The following is a 23,045-nucleotide window of genomic DNA, read 5'->3' as shown; positions in this document are numbered from 1 at the left end:
GGTTGTTCTCACAATCCTGTTTAGATCCCAAGAGAGGAGCACTTTACTCACAGAGTGGCAGAGTAAAAATAGCAGCATAGTGTTAGTCACAGTGTCAAAAAGAGAATAAGTATGTGCAGGATATTTCTAATTGTAGGTAAGTTATAAATTGTAATTATAACAAAAATTGTGCTGTTAAAATCCCATTTTTGCTTCTCAAGCTGATTTATTGACTCACTCTCGCTTTTTTTGTAACACTTGTAGTTTGTAGAATTTAGGGGGATATATTGGCAGATATAAAATAAAATAATAAGTATGTTTTCTTTAATGTACAATCACCTACAAATATGAATCTTAGTGTTTTCATTAGCTACAATTGAATGAGCTGTTTATATCTACATAGGGAGCGGGTCCTCATCTTTGGAAATCAACATGGTGCATTGCCATGTTGCCACAGTATATTACTGCCAACCCTAAAAAGACAGACATATTGTATAATTCATCACTTTTGATACTGCACATAGAAATTGTCAGCAAGTTGCATTACATTTGTATATATTAAAATCAGGATAAGGACTCACACCCTTCACTTGAATAAAGTACCAACATAACAGTCTTAAAATACACCATTTAAAGTAAAAGTCCGGCAATCAAAATACGGAAATAAAGTAAAAATACAGAAATATAATCAGCAAAGTATACTTAAAGTACTCATTTGAAAGTAAAGTCTAACTGATATATTATTAAAATGATGTTATGATTAATAATAAACAATGATGAAGGTTTTAAGTCATATAGCTATTGTTAAATAGTTTAGGCCAGTGGTTTCCAAGGATTGAGCCCCCTCCAAAGTGTCACAAAATAAATCTGGAAGGTCATGAGATGATTAACAAGAGAGGAAAGAAGGGAAAACAAAGCTCTGCCTTATACATTTTCAGAAGTCTTCATTATATCTATCATTTTTGCAAATTTGTAAAATATTGAAATATTTTTGAACAACACAAAAATGGTTGGGAAAAACTTGTTTAATCTTTAACAATGCATATAAGCTTATTATATTTGTTCAATAACAATGACTGAAACCCTGAGAGGCAGCTGAAAAAAAAATTGAGGGAAGTTTTGGCCAAAAAGTTAATGTCATATATGCAAGATATCATCTCCAAGGTGATAATTCGGAGATAATGACATGAATCTATCTTTCTTTTTCTTTTTCTTTCTAGCTCATGGAGTAGATTGCATGTGTGCATGTGTGGGAACCTACACATTCTTGTGCATAACAAATAGAATCCTGTCAGTGCCCACTACTCTGCTTAATTGTATTTGACAGTGGAAATTTGCAGATACTACCTGAAAAACTAAAACCTTTTGTTTATGCTGCATTTGAGTGGACTTTCGATTTTCTTTGTATAATGTGCTAAGCACTTCATTCACACTCTCTAAACAGCCTTATTAGGCCAAACTGTTAATCTCCTATGTAGAAGATAATACCTCATATATATATATATATATATATATATATATATATATATATATATATATATATATATATATATATATATATATATATATATATATATATAATTAATTAATTCATTTATTTTTTCACCTTCCTCGAAGGGCTTCCATATGAGCATGAAGTAACAAACTACAAATAGTATGCGAAGCACAAGTACACCATGGGTAAGCAGAAGTATTTTCTTTCCATGACTGCAAAGAGTCCAGGAACAAACAGGCATAGATTCTCATATGCTCATGCATCCACCCACTCCATGCCATATCTGACCCCTGAAGACCATTAGCATGCCGAGCAATGTCAACACACATGATTCAGTGGTTTAATTTTGCATCACTTCTGGGCTCTTCCCTCCATGGCTCTGTCAAGTTATTTATGTAGCCCCTCATCACAATCATTACCCAGAGCCCTTACATACCATATCATGTATGCTATCATGCACTTAAAGTAACCTAACTTCTCACTGGGCGAAAGTGCCACCTACAAACATTCTTAAAAAAAAAAGTTTCTTGCTGAAAAATAAATGCAATATTTTCTCACAGTATTGTACTTGGTTTATTAAAATCACGATGGCAGCAATACCCTAACATATTTGTGATCTACATCACCAGAAAAAACTAAAATAAGATGAAGAAGAAAAAAAAACCTTCACAGTTACATGAAAATATCAGTGTCCATGGTGATATTGAGGTATTAATAAATAAACTCTCAAAAAAATTACCTTGGCACATGCTTGGGAAAGATGTTGTTGCCATAGTGAAGCAAATTCCCTGTGTAGATTAAAGAAGAAGGAGAATGTTGCTGCTAAAGAGTTGAGGCGACACTTTTATAATGATACTGACTTTGAAAGTAAGACCCAGTATTTATTCATTCTGATTATTTTGGTGAGTGAAGCCTTGAGTTTTCCATTTCCTCGGGGTTGGCTGCCCAGTGATGTCAGTATAAAAACTGCTGCTGGGTGCAGGCAGCCACAGAACCCCGCAGCAGCACTGCATCGCCTCCTACACTCTTTTTAAGTCTCCCAAGCCCCCGCACGGAGCATGCTCAGACAAACCTGCCTCGTATCTCTAGACGGGAGTTAAGCAGTCCTCTGCACATGGAAGGATGAGAAGTGACAAGAACAGTGGGAGGCCACAGAGCTGAGATATCTGGCAGTGTGAAGCAAAGCCAGCAGCTGTTTTATTGCAAGTCCCACGCACAAACTCACACCCACACACAAAATCACATAAAGGCCCACAAAAGCACATACAGTAAGGAAGCAAACGTGTCTTGGCTCAAGATAAGATAAGATAAATTTTAACGTCTGTCACAAAGCAACAGAAATTCTTCTATGACAAGGCTCAACATCAAACATTGCTCATTTAAGATTTAACATTATTCTATTCGCTGGTTTTCAATACTGAGGGGATGGATAATTGTTATAAGTTTGACTTTCCCTCTGTCCCCACAGTACAACATAACTTATTGGTCTTGGAAATGTTGAGCTTGAGGGAGTTTCCCCAAAAGTCTGGACTAGATTGTTTACTGCCTGATGGTATTCAGACAGAGCATTGGTGCCAGTCAGGTGGGCCATTCGAGCCACATCATCCATCTAGTGTCATTCCTTTACTGGAGGAGAAGTTGTTGGTCTAACCAGAGAAAAGAATGAGGAGTAAACACACAACCTAGAGGGAGCCCTGTGTTTAAAATCTACTTACTGGATTTAAAACAATTTAGATACATCTGTAAACTCTTGGTCCATAAAACCATTGTCAGGTTGACCAACATGCAGAGGGCCCAACCATCTCTTCTACATAGGCACAGGACAAATAGACTTTTTGGTGGTTTTGGCTCTTTCTGTTTTTGTTTTGTGTCTGTTTGGAGTTCTGTTGTATCTCTATTTGTATCTCTATTTGTGTCTCTTTAGGCCTTGGGTTGTGCCTCTTTTAGGATCCCTTAGGGTCATTTTATATCTCTTTGTGGTAATTGTGTATGTTTTTTGGTCGTCATGTCTCTTTGTACTCATTTTACACTCTTTGAGGTGAATTTTGTGTTGTCTTATGCTTGCTCTGTGCAGGCTACCATTAAAGGTGCCACCAAAATTTTAAATGTGCTCATGCAGCACTAGCGCATCCACTAGTAGGCATTTCAGATTCAATATCATGCATTATGGGGAGGCCTGTGTAACAGTGCGCTGACCCCTGGAGTATCAATGAAGCAACACCTTGAGTCACTTAGCTTGACATTCTATGCTATAGCCACACTTCCTGTTTATATTTGCAAATTTTACTGACAAACAACTGGCATGCAAATTATATTGTCACGACAAATGCAACTTGATATAATTTCTCTATGAACACTTGGCTTCCTGAACATATATTATCAGATAGTGAGTGTTCAGCTGCCAGGCTAAAGATGAGGGATGTAGGCTTACCTGTTGCTTTGCTGTCACTCAGTCAGCTCGCTCTCTGTGATCTGACGTTGTTTCGCTTCAGCACTTCTTCGACATTTCATTTGAAGACATTAAAACACACAACTGTATGGAGAAAGGAAAACTCCACTGTCCATCTTCCTCGCAGCACTGAGAAAACATGCCTTCTCATCTGCGGCTCCACACCTGGTCTAAATCTTCTCTCTTAATTACCTTTCAGACACATACAGGCTCTATTTCTAGGTAAACCCAACCCACCTCACCTGACAGCCATGCAGGACAGCCAAAAAACATAGTGTGCCGTGACATTACATAATATTATATGTATAAGTTAAGTAATTAAGCTGTGCTCATAAATTTAGGCAGGTAACACATGGTAATGTGAGAAATCTAGGCAGGTAACACATTTTACACAAATGAGACGCTGGACTCATCTGTGCTTTGATGTTCCATACAGACCACAGCTATAATGCATCACATGTGAAACTAACATTTGCTCATTAACACAAAACATTAGTGGGTGGTGGATTCGTTTTGTAGATGTATTTGGATATTAATGATAAAATGAGCCAAAAATAATGTTTGCCTTATGGTGGCACTAGATTAAAAGTCAGGACATCACTAAAGTTATTACAATTTATCCTGAAGAGACCACAACCTGAAAAATTGATAGATTGACATTGCTATCCATAGAGACACACTGCACACATTGCAAAGTAAAAAAAATAAAAAAAATAAAATAAAATAAAATAAAACACTGTACAAAGCAAACAGTAAATGAAACAACATGGGAGCTTAGGAGGAAATGTAAGAAAATGTTTAGCACTACACAACAAGGCTCCACCTCTGTTGCAGCTGGTGCTATTGTACATTCAATAAAGGGGTGCTGAGAAAGCAGAATCCACATGAAGAAGACGAGCATTACAGCACACTGCGTTAAAGTACAGTTAAGGTATTTATCACAGCCTTTTGGGCACAAACACAAAAAAACTGCAGACTGGAAATAAGACACAGATGCCACAGCTATTAAAAATATAATTACTTTAACAGTTTGCTTGTGTTTCTTGTGACCAATTGGCAAACCTTCACAAAATCCCCCCTCAGTGTAGCCTGCGGAAGAAATTTGTTTAATTATCCATGGCAACTGCTGTCCTGTTCAGGTCCACCGGGGACAATTAGGACTTGTGAGTTAACAAACAGTAGCAAGCACTCCAATCAGATACAGTGGCAGTGTTTATAACCTCTCAGTGCAAGCTCCAATGATGAGAAAAAAGGAATCTTTTTTTTACGCTTCACACCTCACCACCCACCTAACCTCCTACTCACTTGCATAATGTATGAGGTTATTAAGCACTCTTATCACATTCCTATGACAACAAGTAAATAGATTCATGAAATAAATGAACATACGCATGATCCAAAATCCCTAAATAACAACTTCTTACCTTAGACAATGAGCTCATGTCATTTTTTTTTTTCATATTTTATAATTTCTTTCTTGATCTTTCCACACCTTTACTTTAATTACATTAAAGGTTTTTTTAGCCATCTTGTACTCACAAATCTTAAAGATGATTCACTCCACCAAACAGTATAATGCATGAGTTTAAAAAAAAATTATTTAATTAGTTGGCAAGTTGCAAATGAACTGTCGGTCCAACACTTTGAGGTCATACTGACACAGCGGCATGAGTGCTGTCTTGTACTAGATCCAAAAACATGATGATGTCAGTGTATCTTTTAAGAACCCTGCAGACATATCCCCCCATACAAGGTTTCCTTCTCCCCTGTGGTATAATCTTACTTGCATGCTCCATCATCAAGATTCCCCTTGCATGTATGTGACATGGAGGCAGAATAAGACCTTGGGAAGTCCACATATTATTTAAGTCTGCAAAAAGAACACTGGTTTGTACTGCCCTCTGGTGGACATATGTTGAGATAATTACTGCCCTTTTCTCATTTATAAAGGGTGCCGAAGATCTCATTTTTATTGACTTTGCAATATATCACTGCAAATCTACTCATTGAAAAAAAATGTATATGTATTCTCAGCCAATCAGGTTGAACATATTCAAATCTATGAATACTGCCATTATGAAAAGGCAGCAGTTGCACCATGGTCAGATTAACCCACCAGGGGGCCCTGCAGCATAATTTAGCTGTGGGCCAAGACTGACCTCTGTTTGTGGTCATTTGGAAAACACACGTGTAATTAGGAGTATGCACCATATCATTTTTCTAAGACACAATAAATAAGCCAGGTTTACCCCAAACTGACTAACTGCACCCAAAGCCCTGGGACCCCCTGAGGGTTTGGGGCCCTTGGAAAGTTGCCATCTCAGTATCACCACCTCTCCATGTTTTCACTCCAGAGAAAGCAGTTGACAAAATCGCTACAATTGGCTTCTTAGGAAGATATTTGCAGTTGACTCACGATTTCACTCCTCTGCCTCAGCGCAGTGTGCCACTGCTGCAGTTAACTTGTTAGCAGTTGGGGATTTGTTGTCAGTGATCCCTTTGCCCCTGTGTTCAGCGCACTTCTACTATTCCCTTAAGGCAGAAAGCTGTGTTCATTCACACTCTCTAAACAGCCTTATTAGGCCTAAGTCTGTACAGAGCATCACTTGGGGCTGGATGTGAAGTATAAAAAAAGGCATGACTACACTTTAGCCATGTGTACCAAAAGTTAACACTTCATTCAGCTTATGTGGTTATTGGTAAGATTCATCACTTATCACCATGGATGGGTTATTGAACAGGCCTATCAGGCCCAGGCCCAGGGCCCCAAATTAACCCATACCCAGAGACTCCAAATGACCACACCGAGTTGCAAAGGAACTGTGAAGAGACAGAAAATAACTACAAAAAGTGGCAAAACAACAATAGACCCAAACCACAAAAAGACAGAAAATTACATCAGACACACAACAATCACAAAGAAACACAAAATGACCAAAGAAGATACAAAACAACTGCAAAGATACACTAAACAACTGCAAAGATACACTAAACAACCAAAAAAGACACAAAACAACTACAGTCACAAAACGACCAAAAAACAGACAGAAAATTACCATAAAGAGACCATACAAAGAGACACAAAATGACAGAAAATGACCACAAAGAGACATAAAGACAAAAATGACTTAAGAGACACAAAACAACCAAAAAGACACAAAAGGACTTCAAAGATACACAAAATGATCAAAAAAACAAACAAAACCACTACAAAGACAACCAAACCAGAGATAGTAGAGGTAGTAGTAGAGGTGGTCAGGCCTTTTGCATATCTGTGCCCAGGGGCCTATTGTAGTACTTTCTGGCGTGTAATTTTTCACATTTTAATTACATTGATTACAGTAACACACCTCTCTTTATTTGTCCTGCTCTGTTTTCTTATCGTTTCAACCCCCTAGTTTATCTAAAATACTATTGAAAAGTATTCTCTATGCAGCCAAGCAGAAGTCCTAAAAATCTAGCTTCATCCCCATTGTTGGATTATCTCTTGACACTGTAAACATTGTTAAACTGTACCTACCTCTATCCAGTTGAATTGTCTGTGCGTCATTAACACAGTTAAATAGACACTGACACACACCAAAACAATAACAATACAACTATTGACACTGAGATAAAAACGCTACCCTTTGTTAAGCAGGAGGGATTTTATTTATCTTTGTGCTTTAGAGATGTATCATATGAAATGACAATGTGCAAGAAAACACAGATTACCACAATGAAAATCAGAGCATGGTAGGTAGCACGGTCACCAGGCCTTATGTAACTAGTGAGGCAGGCACAGTAATGGATTCGCACACTTCTGAGGCAGTGCTACATTTTCATAAAACACATGATGATGCACATGAAACTATTGTGGAACTCATTATAAAAATATTTTGGTCCCATTATGAATAATAATTAAAGACAGTTCTATCATGTGGCTTGGTTATAATCAGTGGTGGATCCTTTTTTATTTTTTGCATAACTCTTTTTGTTCTGTATTTCTTTGGGATTCAGTCCAAGTTCAATTGCGGCACTCTATTTATCATCAAACATTTACAGAAGCACAGAAACCAGGCTGATAAGATTTAAATGCGTAGCCTATTCATGAATGGCACTTGTCTTTATAAATGCATTTTGAAATAGAACAAATGCTTTATGTCACCTATTTTATACTTGATATATGATTTGCAATAATAATAATGTACATTTTTATATACAATATGCCGGTAGATACATTTCAGAGCTTAAAGACATGTATTAATAATTATATTTTTTTAATTTGTTGGCAATCAAATAATGACCTTTAACTATACTTTTTATTGTGTTTTTTTCCTACATTCTGTACAATTCACCATCACAAATACATACAAACAAAAAAGATGTGAAAAAGTGAAGAAAATTCACTCACTCATTTCACAGACAGCAGATGAGGGGCTCTTTGCGAAATTCAGAGGGTATGGTTTGCCTGGACGTGGTTCTCAGCATAGAGGTGGCTGAGCTGTTGACTAGAAGCTAATGGTGCTAATGCCATAAACAGCACCACATGAGGGCAACAGTGCTGGCAGAGCTAACGGGTGGGACCCAGAAAGTAGGCACTACGCTTCCACAGTGACTCTGTCCCAATATGGCAACCGCTGTATGGCAAAAAGCTAGCCATTGTACATGTACAAACATGCATGTGCTGCCAGACTAGCTCACCACAACAAACCACAGAGAAGCTCAGATCACACAGAGGTAGTGTGACTTTTGCTCAGGATGCCATTTCTTCACCATGCCTTCACACAGAAACCAGTCTTCTGCTGATATATCAGTTCTCTGAATGTTGTATATAGAACCTTTAGAGCACCAAAGCCTCTGGATAAATTGAAGGAAGTTCTCTATTTCATCATCTGTCTTTCATTGATTAGTTGACACAGAAAGCTACACAGCTGGCAGAGGAAGTAGAAAGGATAGTATTTAAAGCAAGAACATAGATGCATATTGAATTTATTTTCATCCTGATGGCTTAAGCTGATTTTAGAATATAATTCATTGTAACTAATCATTCGCAAATATCACACTGTGGAGTTTTGCTAGGACAAGGAAAAAAAAATCAATTTTTTCTAGGATTAAATTCAAGTCTAGCAGACGATTACCAGTTATTTCTGAATGCATTCATTGTTACTGAGTGACATATAACGGCAACAAATAATTGCAATTTTCTAGAGTCATCATAAATCATCTTCCTTTATATTTTACCTGCAAAGTCATAGACCTCAAACTTAAGTTTTTATTTTTGTTTGACATTAATACAAATATATACTTTAAAAATATAAAGATAAATAGTAATAGTAATAATAATAGTGTTTTAATTCAACAATACTGTTGTATTTGTGACCATAGTGACTTTTGGCAAGTTATAAAAGTACTGGCATTTTTGTTATTGCGTTAAGTATTTAGGTCTAACTATCCTCTCTGTTGTGGACCTACAAAAACATCAAGATGCTATTGGGTCTAAATGACGGGAGTCTTGTTTTGTAAAATAACATTCCATTCCACTGCTCTTATTAAACGAAAAAGACAAACCTGATTCCTCTTGAGGGTCCATTGCATGTGCAACCAAAGCTAGGCTGTTTTCTCACCTTACGTTATTGACACGTAAGGACCCTCACTGTGCCCACTCATGCTCATTCCTTATTTCGCAAACTGGGAGACTGGTGGCCACTAAAGTTCAGCTTTTATTTTGAAACATTTTCTTTGTCCTGCATTGACAAAGCAAAATCAACAACTTAGTGAGAAGTTTATTATTCTGTCATATCTGCATACATGGAGTTTTTAATTCTAAAAACAATAATTTGACACTTTTGGAATGTTGCTTAATGGCTTTTTTCTGAGAGTCAGATGAGAAGGTCAACAGTACTTTAATGTGACTAACAAGTTGGAGTCTGGAGACAATTAGCATAAAGACTGGAAGTACCAGGAAACAGCTAGCTTGGGTGTGTGCAAAAATGTTTTTATATTAGCATCTCTAGAGCTTAGTAATGAATGTTATATCTTGTTGTATCTGTTAACAAACAGATCTAGGCAAGTCTAGGCAACAAAGTCTAGGCAACAAAAGCACATGGCAACCAATGCTAGGACATCAGCAAAAACACATGCTTGCATGGATGGTTAGGATAAGGTAACAAAGGCCTCCCTCTCTATAGGGACCATTGTGCTCCTTAAATTATGTCTCAACCTGACTCTGTCCACTGGCATATCATCCAGATGTGACAGGTTCCATCTCCATTCTCAACTCACCTTGACCACGAATCAGGCTGCCACGGCAGTGCTATCTGGCTGTCCAGTGGCAATAATAATAATAATAATAATAATAATAATAATAATAATAATAATAATAACACCGCAAGCAGTTTTGTCCAGCTGTGCCCTCAGCTGACGCCACCCAGCAGTGTATCATGATGACGTCAAGGTCGACTTTTGGTGTCAGGTTCTTATGCTGAAATTGCAAAACTGCAAAAGTGGTGGTATATGACAGCTTTGGAATAGACACGGGCTGCTATGAGATTCACAGCTGAAATACATTGTATAATAAGGTCAGTGTGTTGTGAAATTGTCAAAATTAGGTTTAAACAGCAAAACTACTCAATTAAATTTCAAGAAAACCATCATGTTTTGCATTAAAATAAGTACGTTTGTTATTAATGTAAAGTGACTACAATTGGTGACATCAGTGCGTGACCACTGCAAGTACATTACATAATGTTAACATTAAAACAACAGTGACTTTTAGTTTCACAAGGGACATAAACTTTAGTCTCCTGAGTTAAAGTCTATGTTTGTTTGACCCATTCTCATCCCGTTTCTCCCACCCTATGGGGGCTTTTCTTGCTTTTTATGCAATGTCAGTTGCTTTCAGCATCAGCATCACCGCAGATGGATTTACACTAAAGATAGTTGAAAGCCTGGTGCATCTCAAAACAATGCTAAGTCTGCCTTCGGCATTAATATTATAGGCTGAGGGACATGACAAAGCTTCGGTATGTGACGGTGAGTAGATGAGAATGGGCTGAACAGAAATGTAAAAATGACTGTAACTATTTCTAGAGACTTCAGAGAGTCAGTTTGCCAACTGAGATGTGATTGAACTATTGAGCCTTCTCTGAAGGATTTTAGCAAATTTTATAGAGGAAACTCTTTCAACTCCATGTCACTACATGTGCAACACTCAAACTCTGAGAGACATTTGCTGTGCATGAGTTGCACTGAACATAACTGCCAACAGTAATACAATTTCATCCTCCTCAGTTCAGAGGACTCAGCTGCATTAAATTCTCCCTATAAATGGTCCTGCACCTTTATTCTCTCTCTTTTACTCCTCTGCCACTTGACCTGAATAAGAGTCAATAATTTTAATTACTTCCACTTTATGTCACTGTGCAGCTGCTGGCTTGCTCGCTTTCAGTTTCAGACCTTATATTCGTGAGATGGAATCTAATGTCTCCCCCTCAGCAGCATCCTCTCTTCTGGAAGGTTGAGACAAGTCATCAATTCATCCCAAAGGGATTTCATTCCCTTTCCCTGCCTCAACCTATCAACCTACTTCAACTACCATCGACAGCACCACGACTCACATTAAACTTTAATTAGAATCGCACTCAGCTCGCCTTGTCTTGTAACTGACAGTGCTCGAAAACCATTTTCCATCTGCACATTACCCTGATGGTCTTCTGCAATCATTACAAGGACCAAATAAAGCCAACAGAATACTAATATGCATTATACAGTATACTGTCTGGAATACATTCATAGTCTGTGTGCAAAAGTTGAGTTAAAAGACTTAAAATATAGTATATTATAAATATGAAATTATTTACTGATAAATTATGTTTGATATAATGTGTTCAGAATGCATTCATACAAATATTCAAATTCAAATAAATGAAAAGCTATTAATAATTATATTTGATTAGATTGCAATAATATCCATTATATATACAGTCTATGGTATAAACAAGAAATATAAATACATTTTAAAAAGCAAAAATGGATGTGTGCTCCGGTTGCAGTTCTGTTAAATCATCCAGGAAGTCAAGGTTATCCTGCTTGGGTCTAGTCAAACATACACAATTTGAACACATCAAATGAACTTACTGGTCACTTATTCACTCTCATTGACAGGGTCAAGGGGAGAATAAATAAACAGTTTGCAAACTTTTAACCACCTTTGTCTCCATGCAGCTTACTGGGAAACTTAGAGTTATCTATTCATTCCACTCAATTCTGCTCCGCTTGCTACTGTCTTCTTTGAAATACTTTGTTACATGCTTTCAACATGTGCCTAATAAACAGACATTTCAGCACTGTGAATGTCATGATGTTCTGTAATCAAGAAAATATTGGTCACCTTTTAATAAAGCACATAGATTTGCATCATGTCCTATTTTTGTATTCCTGTCATGTGAGTTTCACACAGATTATATAATCTTTGGCACTCTTTACTAAGCATTTATGTGATATTGTAATTGTGTGTAGTGGGGCAAGTTTATAATTCACAAATTTTAGTCCAGCAGTGGAACTACAGATACATGGTGTTTTACCTTGGCTCATCAGGGACACCATTCCTCTTATGTAGTGTGAGGCTCTTCCCCTCAGTTTCTTTATTAACCGTGTCTTTATGTTTCTCAGACTGTTGGGAAACCCTCTGTCCATTAGTAAAGGTCAATCTTTTTTGCATGGACGCACAAGAAAGCCGTAGTTTTCTGTGTGATGGTCCTCTGCAGCGAAGCAGCTGTCCATAGGCCCTGCGGAAATCCCTGTTGAAGGCTGGATACAGGATGGGGTTAAGAGCAGAGTTAAAATAGCCCAGCCACAGGACCACAGAGTTAAGTGTATTAGGCGGGTTTGTCTTTTCCCTTAAGCCCATGCAGGTGAAATAGGTGAAGTAGGGGAACCAGCAGATGATAAAGGCCCCCAGCACAGCCACCACGGTCACTGTGGCTTTGTGCTCTCGGGCTATGGCTGCAGTCGATGCCGTGCGTGCAAATGATGGAGTGGCAGCACGGATACGCCGCACCTGAAAAGGTCGAGACAGAAAATGAAGTGAGCTCACTGACTGATCTGATGATAACAGACTGAATTCACCAAGTCAATATGACTCTGTGACCTTTTGTATCCCACCTCAGCATGTTTTCCAAAATGAGAATAAACACTGACCTGTTCTCGTGCCACTCTGAATATGCAGAGATACATTCCGCACATAAGCAACAGAGGCAGGTAAAATGAGCCAAAGACATAAATGAGGACGTAGTTATTATTCCATTCAAACTGGCAGTAGCGTCCCTCCTTGTCCTCATCACCCATGTCCCAGTCTATGTGCTGCACACTGTAGTCCGCCGTATTCCAGCCCAGGTGGATGGGCACAAAGGACACAGCTAGTGACAAGGCCCAGATGGCGATCATGGCCAGTGTCACCCTTAGAGGAGTAACTCTCCGGGAGTAGCTGAGGGGGGCTGAAATGGCGAGGTATCGGTCCACACTGATAGCCAGCAGGGTCAGGATGGACGATGTACACAACAGGATATCCAGTGAGATGTAGATGTTACACAGGGCTCCTCCGAGGGGCCAGTTCCCACTGCGCAGCTCCAGGGTGGCAGACAAGGGCAGCACCAGCAGGCCTAGCAGGAGATCTGTCACTGCCAGAGATACCACGAAGCAGTTAGCGATGCGCCACAGTCGACGACTGAGCCCCACAGCCAAACACACCAGCATGTTCCCACCAATGGTCAGAATTATAAAAGACACCAGAACCAGCCAGCGGAGTGCTGTGGAGATCATGGTGACCTCCTCCTCAGGCACTGGGTCACTGAAAGAATGCTGCTGAAAATGCTTGAACAGGCTCATCCACTGCCAGTTCAATTTTCCATCAGACAAATTTTTTACATCGCTCCTTTGTATAGAGGTGTTAGCTTCAGATGTATATCACAGAGTGTAAAGCATTTTGCAGCCGTGTCTTTTTTTCCTCAGTGCCAGTGCTGTAAACTCTTCCCTGGTGAAGAGGAAGAACAACAGTTAGCACTTGAAAAATCCCATCACATGTCACATGTAAGTGACATTTTATTATTGTGTCTATCCTTCTGACTAGTCTGACTAGAGCTGCCTGCTAAAGGTCAAATATGCACAAATGGTAACTGAGCACATGACTTACAGAAAAAGTATGAACAATGCTTAAGAGCATAGCTTTTGCACTGAGTCAATATCGAAAGAGTCCAAACTATAATCTCCCTACTTTGCGTTATCTTATATATACATAAGCCCTGAGAGGCAATGCAATTTTTTAAAATTTTGTGGGCAATGTTTATCGCATATGTAGGACATATTATCTCAATGTAGGAAGTGCAAGATAATATCTCCTACGTAGAAGATAAACTTAAAGTGATAGTTGGAATGTATGGGGTACTTATTCATAGTCAGTGTGTAACATACTGTAGATAACAGTTGGCACACCCCCAGTTTGGAGAAGCAGGCTGGAGTCCGACATGAAAGCTAAGGTGTGTACTGTTATAGATGGGGGTCAGTATCAAAAGTAGCCACCTAATTAAATTAGTATCAGTCTGAGTGTATGCTATATTGAGCGTGTTCTCACCACTGTAGCTTTCCTTCAGACAGCCTGTTTTAACGGGAGACTCATCATTGTTTTTTCTCAGTGGATTCTGGCTTTGAAAACAGAGATATAACGGCTTCATTTTCCCATTGTAAATCACTGTCTGAAATGAAGGTAAAGCAGTGAAAATATTCTCAATATAATCAACATTTAAAATTATATTGTCTTTTTTAGGAGGCTAAAGTATGCTTTGTTGCTGACCCCCATCCACAACAGTACTTTGCTGAGCTTGCATGTCACATTCCAGCCTGCCTCTCCACACAAGCAGACTATCATCCACTACATCTACTCTATGTGACACACTGACTATGGATAAGTACCTCCTACATCAGAGATAATATCTTCTACTTAGGAGATATTTTCGCCTTGCCTCTCGTGGCTTCTGTAAATGTAGCAAAATATAAACATATACTTACAATAATTTAAAAAATAAACAGCTAAATAATTCAGTACAGCAAAAAACACAATATATCAAATCAGATGTCAGAAAACGTATATCTATCTATCTATCTATCTATCTATCTATCTATCTATCTATCTATCTATATATCTATATATATATATATATATATATATATATATACACTGTATATATATATAGCACATAAGAAGAAGGCAATGAGTATTTTTACAAGATATGACCCACAATATTACCCAAGATATTACCTAAAAGTTACCTGAAAATTTGCTAAAGAAAAGACAACTAAAGAAAAAAAAACACAGAAATGAATTGACCCCTAGAGAAGCACTACAAAAATAGGTTTAAAAAAAAAAACCAATAACATAATTTTAAATACAGAATTATACAAATAATAAATATAGTTGTTAGAAGATTTTTGTTTTGTTTTTTTTAAATTTTCTAATCATGTTCTCTTTCTCTTTCCTACTTCTTTTTCAGATCATTTTTCTCAGGTTTCAAATGTTTAAATGCTTGTGAAAGGTGTCCAAGCACAACACAAGAAAAGTGATGATGATTCAGGTTTCAAAGGCGAATAACTCCTTGTAAATAAATGTATTTATAGATGAATTAAGTACTACTAGAAAAAATGCATGCTGGCAAATGTTACTACAGAGTACATGGATAGTAATTGTTACAGATGTCCAACTTGATTGTATATATCCCTGACCTTGCTATAGATCCCTGCTCTGTCTTTATTCCCAGAATTGGACATTAGCTCCACATTTATCACCAGAATAAGGATAAATTAGCCACATTTATGCAGGGGGTGGCTTGTAAGTGGTGCTGTGTGTAGTTCAGCTTTTTCTTTAGTCTTTACCATCCCTATTACTATTTTGGGAGCTCCATACCTATTTGACCTCATTCCAAATACACAAAAATGAAGATATACTGTATATACAACTGTATATACTGTATATAAAACTATGAAAACAGAATAAAACATGTAGAGGCTCAAACATAACACGTTTAACTCCCTTACATACTATCCTCTTAACTTCATAACATTTCTATACACCAACCAGTTAATATGGATCAACATCATTAATGCAATAGTGGAATTCATTTACTGTTAGTTGATACCAGCTGCTTATTTTCCCATGTAATAAAGGAACCATTCAGAAGCCATTTGTGGGTCAGCATCACCAGTGGTACTTTCTATTGTAATGTTTAACCATATTCAACCATCAGTCCATCTCATACAATAGCAGGGCTGATTTTATGACATTATACAGCATATGCATTACAGCCCTTACAAATTCGACAGTCTATAGAACAATTCAGACTTAATACACATTGTTCTGAACCTGATATCTGCAGGGCTTAGGCTGGCCTGGAGGTGCTCATAAAAACGGTAAAGTAAAGTAATGGACCTGGATGTGCCTTTGTATAAACATATGTTGACGTCGGGTAGCTGTCCCCCCTAGAGATGGGAAAATTTACTGGAGAGAAAGAGCTTTTGCTAAAGCTTGGGCTGCGTAATATTGTGCATCACTGTCAGGCTAATTCAAGACAAGATCTTAAAAACAACCATAAAGCATTCTGCCACAGACAAGGGAGTAAAGCAAACAAACCCAAGCTCTGCAGTCGGAAAAAAAGGATGATTCCTGTGTATCCAACCCTGTACCTTCTTTTGAAAGTGTGTTTTGAGACATTTTATTGACTACTTTTAGAAGGCACACTTTTTTTTTTCACTGATGAGTTTGCATCCTCAAATAAAGGTCTTTTCAAAACGATAAGACAGCTGAATATTGAACTCACAGTATGTTTGAAAGATTGAAATAAGATCCATCTGGATCACCAGGATGGCATTTTCCTCTGAGGTGTTCTTTCAAAGCTTCAGCTGTCATGCCTCACAGGAAAGCTTTACTAGTTCCCTTCTTTTCTTTAAATCATCAGACTGCATCCTAGAATCACTGTTGCAAATGCAACCCTAATGGGCAACTTTATTTATAAACAAGCTAAACTGATCTCCAATAAAAGCTAATATCATTAAGTGATATCAATTTGATATGCCTGTATCATATTTCACATGTTGCTTCTGCATCACCAGCAAGCTTTACATGAAGGAACAAATATGTATGGAAATTCTGTATTTCTGATGCCCGTGTTTTTGATGTTTGAATTTTCTTTATATAATGTGTATTGCCTACTATTTGCAACCCCAATTGTACCCCACCTGAGTGAGGCTGCCATTAGACAGTGTATACATTCTGTATGTTTGAATTTGATAGTGTTATTTTTAATTTGCTATCTGCTTCCTTATTACAGTAAGGTCATCTGATGCACTCCCATAAAGAACTGATGACACTGGGTGTGGACCTTAATTCTCTAATTAAGGTCTGATGATAACAAAGCAGAGACAACAGCAGGCTGATAGTGACCTTAAATAGTATTATATTGAAGAGGCCACGTATATTGTTATTCTACTTTAAACAATATGAGACCACTTTTTATGAATTCTATTAAGTGTGTCTAAAAACAACTCTATAAGAATAGAACAAACTACCTTTGGAGGTTTAGTAGACTGGTTATACTATACTTCTGGTTGAGAATGAACAAGCAGAGAAGATGAATTTAGGGCAGAATAGGAAGAACTTCATGGTGGCTTAAAGCAATGCAAATTTAAGGGTGGGGTTGTTTGAGTGACAAGCTGTTTGCGAAGCATCGCTACAGTCTGTGAGTCAGATCCACCAATCGCTCCTCCAAAACTCCAGTTTCTTATCCACATATGGTCACTCCTGGCTCCAAAAAAATCAAAATGGTGATAGCTGCCCAACTTAAGGCTTCTATACGGGAGTCCATGAACCATTGGATGACGTCACAGTAATTACATCTATTATTTATAGAGTCTATGGTTTAGACAAGTGGCTACAACAAACTGAGTGAACTCTCTGTCCACATCAAATGTCAATGACCACTCCGTAGCCTAGCAACATAGCGTTATGTGCACAAGCTATACAGTGTGTAAAAGCTGTGTAATATTTCCTTAGCTGTAAAATGTGTGTATATGGCTGCAGCCGCTGTGTTGGTGATATAAGATTATATAAAGTTCTATAAATGTCATGTTATTCAGTTGATGTTGTTGATCTAAAAATGGAAATTATTGTTGTTTTGGATAAGAGGTCATGTTGCTGATGTTTTTCCATCTGTGTATACATTGATATTTAATGCAATAAGTTTTAGATGTTCTTTAGTAGTATCATATAATCATCACACTTCAGCTGACCTCTCTATTCATTGAGTAGCCGGTGACACGCAAACAGTTTTCCAGAATTGGAATGATTAACACAGATAATAGCATATCAGTACCTGTTAAACAAAACAAAATGTCAAATCTGTAGTAACTACAAACACAGGGAAGTGCGGATTACCAGATCCTTTCAACTGCTTTATCTTCTGTTTTATAACAATGACTGTGACCCTATTCAGGCTTTTCCAAACACAGTATCATCCCCGCTGTGACGACAGATATAATAACATGAAGTGTTTGCAGAGATGATGATAAGAAGAGCGGATATAATGTTACATGTTTATGTTAGGATGAAGGAAATTAGGGGAAGTTCAGATAAGGATTACTATCATGATGCATTAGATGAAGTATAATTAAAACAGAACCACAGCTTTCATGTTATTGACTGACTGAATTATTTTATATGTCTACACATGCCATGTGTTCAAGGAGTTTCTCAGAAAGTATCATGGCCAAGTGGTCAAGTCTTGTTCTGTGAATTGTATTTGACACTGACAATCCCAGCACGGTGCTTCACATATGTGGTTTCAGTGCAAAAAGGAATTAAATAAAGGTTCCACACAATTCTCATTTCCAGATTCATACTTGTATTGTGGGTTTCTAATAAAATATATTTACATGCTTTAAGGTTCAGAAAAGACTATTTCTTTTATACTGTTTCCGTGAATATACCCGTGTTCACATTCTGTCTGAAACACTCCATTTGGCATGCTGTTTCCCTCTGCATTGACAAGACTAAAAAAGGAAGCAGTCCCGATTCACAAAAACTTGCACATTCCCCTAGGACACTCCCCTAGGACTTTTCCTTGGAGACGTGCAAACATGTGAACTTTGAGTTATTTTAAGGTACGTTCTTCAATGTTTCTTTTCCTGAAATATAACCTCTGCAACTTCACGTTAGTTATTTCAACTGCATGTGAAGGATGTAACATCATTTTCGGGGTGCTAATTCATTGGATATAATATGTCTTGTGTGCATTTTGTAGGATATAATACGAAGAATTCGATGAAGATAAGTAACTCTGATTGGTCAGTTTTTCTGGGACACCCCCATTTGTGCTCTTTGTGTCTCTCCACCGTCATTACAGCTAAGAAATGACTGTAATGGCACTGTTGAAGCTGTTTCTACCTTTATATAGTATTGTTGTGACATCACTCTTTCTCATAAGTCCTACCAATCTGTTTAAAGTCATATTTTTTTAAGCCAAATTATGTAACAATTGGATTCCATGCGCTTTGGCGCACACCAAAGGTCTGTGAGTGCAAACACCAATGCTGTAAAAGAGACCTACTGCTGTTAGGCTCCCCCTCACAGATGGTTTGCATTTTTTTTTAAAGCTGAGTGATTCTGAGCCGGCAAAGACGTCATGAGATACCAAAGTACAAAGCACTTGTTAGTGTCTACAGCCCATTGTTTGCAAACTGTTTGCATGTGGAGTATGTGTGTATTTAAGTGTTGTCATGACGTTTACAGGACATAGCTAAGTGGTAATTTATTAAATGCTAGTTGAGATAGATTTGTAAGGTTACTTGAAGGAGACTTGAAGATACCGTTAAGCCGTATGCACTTCATGCGAGAGCTGTGGCCCACTGGCCAAGTTACTTCCCGCTGAAAGCAGGCAACCAGGGTGCTCTCTGGGAGTGGGATTAGATGTCATTCTCCCTTTTGAAAGATATTGTACAATTTGACTCACTTTGAAACTGCTATTTTAAGGTGGAAAACTCACATAATGTTGCTTTAACACAGACTGTGTGCATTTCTCTGCAGATTTAGCCTTTTGATACTTTACAGTATTTATGTAGCATCTCTACTTGCTTTATAATTAAAAAACACATGGAAATTGGACTTTTTTTTACACTATGGACCTGTAATCAATAATAACACATTTGTTTCATAAGTGACTCACTGTGCACAACAGTTTAAGAGCTCATCATCTCATAAGAAGATTATAACTTGTTTGCTCAAGCTTTTACTTAAGTGATTCAAAGAAGCCATTGTTTCGGCTCTGCATCCACAGAATTCAAGTTTTAATGCAATAATGTCAATAAATTCCCCTCAGGGATAAACACTGTCTTGTTTCCATGGTGACTTTGTTTGTTCAGCACTGACAGGGTTTAGATCGAGCCGTGTCCCTTGTCAACCTGCTGCTCTCATTTAGTGCAACAAGAACCAGGCTTCAATGGCCATAAAGAGTCACACAGGATTTAATACTGAACTCAAATAAAATCAGCTGATCCGTGTTTTTCCTCCACTTTCAGTTTGCCTTGTAGCTGATGCAGCACAAGCGTGAGGTAACAGGTGAAACACAACACCATACTGTAGTATCATAAGGAGACAGTGAGATCATTTTACATTTCATTGCATAATTAATTAGCTTGCTTCCCAGATCATCTAGTAGCAAAATAATCTCTGGTCTCTTTAAGGAATGCACAGCATATACCAAAGCTTATTTTGTTGCTATTATCTACACTAAATATATGGCATCATGTTTGTTTTTGGCAGTTTTTCATCTATACATACAGTTTAGAGAACCTAAATATCCCCTGCATCATGGAACAAATGCAGTCTGGCTGGTGAGGTAGATGAGTCAACAGTGTGTGATAACACTGTGGCAAAACATCCGGCCCCGAGCACCACAAGGTGGGACAACTTTATAGATGAACAAACCAACACGCCAAAAGTGAAAGCATTCAGCGCAGTATGTGAATCCTTTGGCAGTTTGCCAAGTCACGTCCAAGGAAAAATTGTATGATTTGTTTATTGTTGTTTTGGTTTTTTGTATTCATGGCTTGTCCTCTTGTATTGGGCTTACTACACTTTCTTTTCTGCCACAAAGGACTTTTTTTTTTAAATTTCATTATCTAATCCAGGATGTGCTGTTCCTATTAAGTGGACCTATAACATCTTTTCGGAAATCTAAACTTAATTGCTTTGTAGCTAAGTGGAACAACTCCCACATGATTGCTAATAATCATATTAACCATGCTACGATGTCATGTTTTACTGAAAGATGACTTATAAAACATTTTACTTTAATTTAAATACCAGTTAAACAACTAAGAGCTATCAAAAAAGGAAAATAAAAACTGAATTGGAATTGGTGATATACAGTTTAACCCTTTAAACCTGGACCAACTATTCTTGTGCTGCTTTCAGACAGCTTTAACAAATATTTAAACCTTTGAACCCTGAGCAAATTGGTTTAATTTCTTTCAGAAACATAGGGAAAAAAATGCGATTCCAAACTTGGTAAAAAACAAAACAAAAAATCACAAATTGAATGAAATTACTTTAGATTTGAAAATTATTTTTTATAAAGTTAGAAGAAATGTCTAGTGATAAAAAGACAAAAAAAAGAAAAAGATATTTATTTGCTATGTTTAAAATTATGTTAAAGAATTATTATATTTTAAATATTTTTTCAGTTCATTGCCTTGTTTGTCTTTATTTTTTAACTTTCATTTTCTTTTGTTCTTTTTTTGTGCTAATTCTCAAGCAATTTCCTTGTATATACTAATTTCTTCCTATTGTTTTGGTCATTTCTTCTTAAGTAACTTTCTTCCAGTGGTATCAAAAGAAATCCAGCCAATTGGCTCCAGTTTCAAAGCCTTAAATACAGTGGATTTTAATATTGTATAACTGTACACATGAGTACATATTTTATTACTCTTTCAGTAATGATGATTAGACAAAATCGAAAAATACATCTTAAACCTTGCCTGTTGCCTCACATGCAGTGGTTTAAACTATGTGGCAAACTAACCAACATTACCATCCTCTTCCAGCTCTAAATGCTGACACACTATCTTGTAGGACTAAAACTGAGACTCATTGTGCTGAACAGTTAAAGTAAAACCACCAGGGTCAGTCACATGTGCAATAATGCTCTAATTACACATGCAAAAGCATAGTTTGACCAAAAAAGTATTTTTCTTGAGGCTTCTGTGTTATGGCAGCGTACTGCAGCTGGACCAGAACTAAACCACCCACCTGCATGCTCACTAACATCATGTGAATGTTTAACCAGAGAAAATGAGACATAAATGAATCACTAAGCAGCACTTTCATATATTTATACCAACATATCTTTACACACTTAACACGACTTCGTACATGAACCATCACTCTTGAGTGTGTGCTTGGTTAATCCTCAGAGGAACTGAATAAAGAACCTAAATAAAGTTGCCCAAAGCGCATTGACTCACCTCACATGTTTGGTCTTAAACGTCCGTCAAATCCCAACCTTCTCTGCATGAATGCTCCCCTCTGCTTCCTTGAGCCTGCTTAAGTGTAAACTTACTCTCTCTCTCTCTCCCTCCCTCCCAGTCTGTGTCTTCACAGACATGTGCAGACAGACACATGTAACCTTCATATGCACTTTAACTCCCTCTAGTGCATCCATTTATCCATTGCCCATGAGCTTTGTCATTTGTGTTTTAGCTTAAAAATGCAGGAAGAACCCAAAATTGAGTCACGACCTCATGTCTACATTGCATGTGTTTTTTTTTAGCCTCTATATTTTGCTTATGCAGTGTACAGTAAGAGCATAGAGGGGAGAGGGGGGGCACCTTTGAGTTCCTTTAGATCCAGTACAATAAAAAATACAGTGTGTCTCCACAGGTGGGAGTAAGTCAAACATGTGCAAGTCACAAGAAAGTCTTAACCTTCAAGTCTAAAGCAAGTCCCAGGTTACTGAGTTACAAAAACAAAACAAGACAAAAAATAAATAAATAAATAAAAACAATAGATAAGCCAAGTCATTTCTCAAGTCAAGCAAGTGACAA

The 23,045-nt window shown here is 37.5% G+C and overlaps 1 protein-coding gene across 1 annotated transcript; it reads right to left on the bottom strand.

Annotated features, from left to right (window-relative positions):
- Positions 1 to 7,551: 7,551 nt before the first annotated feature.
- Positions 7,552 to 22,567, bottom strand: hrh2b (histamine receptor H2b). The gene is made up of 3 exons (XM_042499819.2): positions 22,467 to 22,567; positions 13,104 to 13,935; positions 7,552 to 12,963 (listed from the first exon to the last, which is right to left on the bottom strand). Exons 2-3 carry the CDS (start codon positions 13,788 to 13,790, stop codon positions 12,484 to 12,486), a joined length of 1,167 nt encoding a protein of 388 aa, XP_042355753.1. The 5' UTR covers positions 13,791 to 13,935; positions 22,467 to 22,567; the 3' UTR covers positions 7,552 to 12,483.
- Positions 22,568 to 23,045: the final 478 nt, after the last annotated feature.

Source organism: Plectropomus leopardus, chromosome 15 (assembly GCF_026936395.1).
Source record: "Plectropomus leopardus strain MGB_pleo_1.0 chromosome 15, ASM2693639v1, whole genome shotgun sequence".
Lineage (NCBI taxonomy): Eukaryota > Metazoa > Chordata > Actinopteri > Perciformes > Serranidae > Plectropomus > Plectropomus leopardus.
The sequence above is the reverse complement of the archived record's forward strand: the minus strand, read 5'-3'. Positions and strand labels throughout refer to the sequence as shown.